General features: G+C 56.0%; 1 protein-coding gene across 1 annotated transcript; it reads right to left on the reverse strand.

The window, feature by feature from the left end:
* Positions 1-1,360: 1,360 nt before the first annotated feature.
* LOC121044605 (small nuclear ribonucleoprotein-associated protein B-like) lies at positions 1,361-2,050 on the reverse strand. Its single transcript, XM_040496903.1, has one exon. The coding sequence runs from the start codon at positions 2,048-2,050 to the stop codon at positions 1,361-1,363; it is 690 nt and encodes a 229-aa protein (XP_040352837.1).
* Between the last annotated feature and the right edge of the window lie 795 nt (positions 2,051-2,845).

Consider the following 2,845-nt stretch of genomic DNA (forward strand, 5'->3'; position numbering starts at 1 on the left):
CTTTTCTCTTCTGTTCCCACCCTCTTCCCTCACCTCTCCTGCCTCCTTCTCCCTCTTTCTCAGAGCAGGGAATCTTTATCTTGGTTAGTGGGATTTAAAATGCTGATATTTCACTTCTGGGTCTCAAGAAACCCTAGAGCAATGATCAGGTTTTAGATAAATGAAATGTAGCAGATGTTCAAATCGGTTAAATATGCAGTGCATGAGGGTTTAATACAGGAAAATAAGGGACAAGAATATTATCCATGATGGACTGTGACAGTGAATTATAACACCCAATACAGACACGGCAACTGAACATTCGAAAGTGATCACGGGAAGGGCGTCTGAGGCGGGTCTCGGGGGGGGGGGGGGGGACAGAAAATGCAGGGCGTTTCTGTTCTGCTCCAAGGGGGAGGGGGCAGAACAGAGAAATCAAGGAAGAAGGGCCTCCATCTGCAGCACATTCCTCCTGACTCAGACCCTCAGCCACTGACCTTCTCTCTACTCCCGTCTCAGCCTCTGTCCCCAAACCGCTCAGCTTAAATGTCGTCTGTCATCTGTGTCCTCCTTGGCTCTCTCAGCCCTCTTCCCTGCACACAAATCTGCTTGGCCCAACCTCCCTGTGTCTTCGATCCTGTTCTCAGGACCCTGAACACGGGTGGAGAAAACCACCCCAGCCCGACCAGCCTTCAGGTTCCTGGGCAAACATCTCCGGAGCCTGCGGCGGCGTCCCCGCGGGGAATGGGTGTGGCCTCTGGCCTCCCAGAGGACCTTCTCTCTCTCCCCACCCCTGCAGACGCTCATGCCCCTCTCCACGCTTCCCCTTCACAGAAGAAACAAAGCCCTTGCCCCTGTAGCCTTGCGCTCTACCCACCTTGCTGCAGTGGGGAAGTTCTCACCACGCGCGAGCGAATCAATCCCTTCAAGCTACCCTAGGACCGTCCTCCACCCAGCACCCCTTCTATTTTCCGTCATTATGTTTTCTCGTTATCGGATAATCTCCATCCACAAACTTAAATAATTTTCCTTGTCTTTAAGATGAAAACTTGATGACACACACCTCTGCAACTACGCCCCAGTCTTCTGAAGAATGATGTATTTGCTCTGCCTCTCACCTCTTCCTTCCTCTCCTCCATTTTCTCATCTACTCAGGCCTCCACACTCCCTGAAACTGCCCTTCACTCCCACAAAAGGCCCGGTGGTAGAAAATCCAATGGAGAATTTTTAATCTTTATTTCACTGTGCACATCAACCGCATTGGACCCCATGTGCCAGTCTGTCCTGTTTGAGCAATTCTGTCACTTGCCTCCAGGACCAGCCATCCTGGACCTGCTCCCTCTTCACAGGCAGTTCCAGCTTCCTCCCAGCCTCACCCTCCCTAGTGCCGCCTCTTGGGGTGGGTGTGGCACAGGCTGGACCTAAGACTCTCTTCTCTCTCCAAACCCTGGGGTGGTGTCCCATAGCCTTCCAGGTCCCAGGGTGGTGTCCCATGGCCCTCCAGGTCCCCCGGGATGGTGTCCCATGGCCCTCCAGGTCCCCCGGGGTGGTGTCCCATGGCCCTCCAGGTCCCCCAGCGTGGTGTCCCATGGCCCTCCAGGTCCTCCGGGGTGGTGTCCCATGGCTCTCCAGGTCCCCCGGGGTACTGTCCCATGACCTTCCAGGTCCCCCGGGGTGGTGTCCCATGGCCCTCCAGGTCCCCCAGGGTGGTGTCCCATGGCTCTCCAGGTCCCCCGGGGTGGTGTCCCATGGCCCTCCAGGTCCCCCAGGGTGGTGTCCCATGGCCCTCCAGGTCCCCCGGGGTGGTGTCCCATAGCTTTCCAGGTCCCCTGGGGTGGTGTCCCATGGCCTTCCAGGTCCCCCGGGGTGGTGTCCCATGGCCTTCCAGGTCCCCCGGGGGTGGTGTCCCATGGCCCTCCAGGTCCCCCGGGGTGGTGTCCCATGGCCCTCCAGGTCCCCCGGGGTGGTGTCCCATGGCCGTCCAGGTCCCCCGGGGTGGTGTCCCATGGCCCTCCAGGTCCCCCGGGGTGGTGTCCCATGGCCCTCCAGGTCCCCTGGTGTGGTGTCCCATGGCCGTCCAGGTCCCCCGGGGTGGTGTCCCATGGCCCTCCAGGTCCCCTGGGGTGGTGTCCCATAGCCTTCCAGGTCTACCTGAGTGCTGAGGGCTGCAAAATCAGGCCTGTAGCCGGCCTCCCAAGGCATGGAGGTCGCCCGGCCCATCAACTCCGCACACAGGCTGAAACTGACCTTGGACATCAAGCTACCACCTCTCCCTCAACATCTCTCAGGTCGCACCCCTGACCCTGACTGTTCCCACAGCCTTTCCATCCTAAAAATGTGCCTGAAATGCTGCCCTGTACGTGTTCTTCTCCCCTTCCTGATTTACATTCCGCATGATCACTTTATCACTATTTAGCATTCACACGTTTTCACTCATTTAGCATGTTTTTGTCTGTCTTCTCAAGGAGAGCAGGAATTTGTGTCTTTGTTCACTTAGGGGTATTTCTGAAAGAGAGGTGCCTGGTACAGAATATTCACTCAATAAATATTTCTTGGGGTAATGAATTCATGGGAAATGCCTGATAAATTAGTGTCGCAGGACTGAGGCAGCACCGCAGGGCAGGTGGCCCCAACTTACATTCAGAAAGGGGACGGAGGACAGGGCCAGGGCCAGAGGGTTTCTGAGAGACAACTTTAGCGTTTGCTAACTATTCAGCAATTCTGTAAGTTGACTTTAGATTTTTAGTAGGAAGCAGAGCACAGATAAGCATCTTTTTGATGGGGTGGGGAGCCTAGTTTTAACAAGAGGTAATGACTAACGGTGACAAGCATACCCAGGGTCACTGATGCTCCCAAGGTGGCCCGT

Source organism: Herpailurus yagouaroundi, unplaced genomic scaffold (genome assembly GCF_014898765.1).
Source record: "Herpailurus yagouaroundi ecotype Mexico unplaced genomic scaffold, PumYag 188, whole genome shotgun sequence".
Taxonomy (NCBI): Eukaryota; Metazoa; Chordata; class Mammalia; order Carnivora; family Felidae; genus Herpailurus; species Herpailurus yagouaroundi.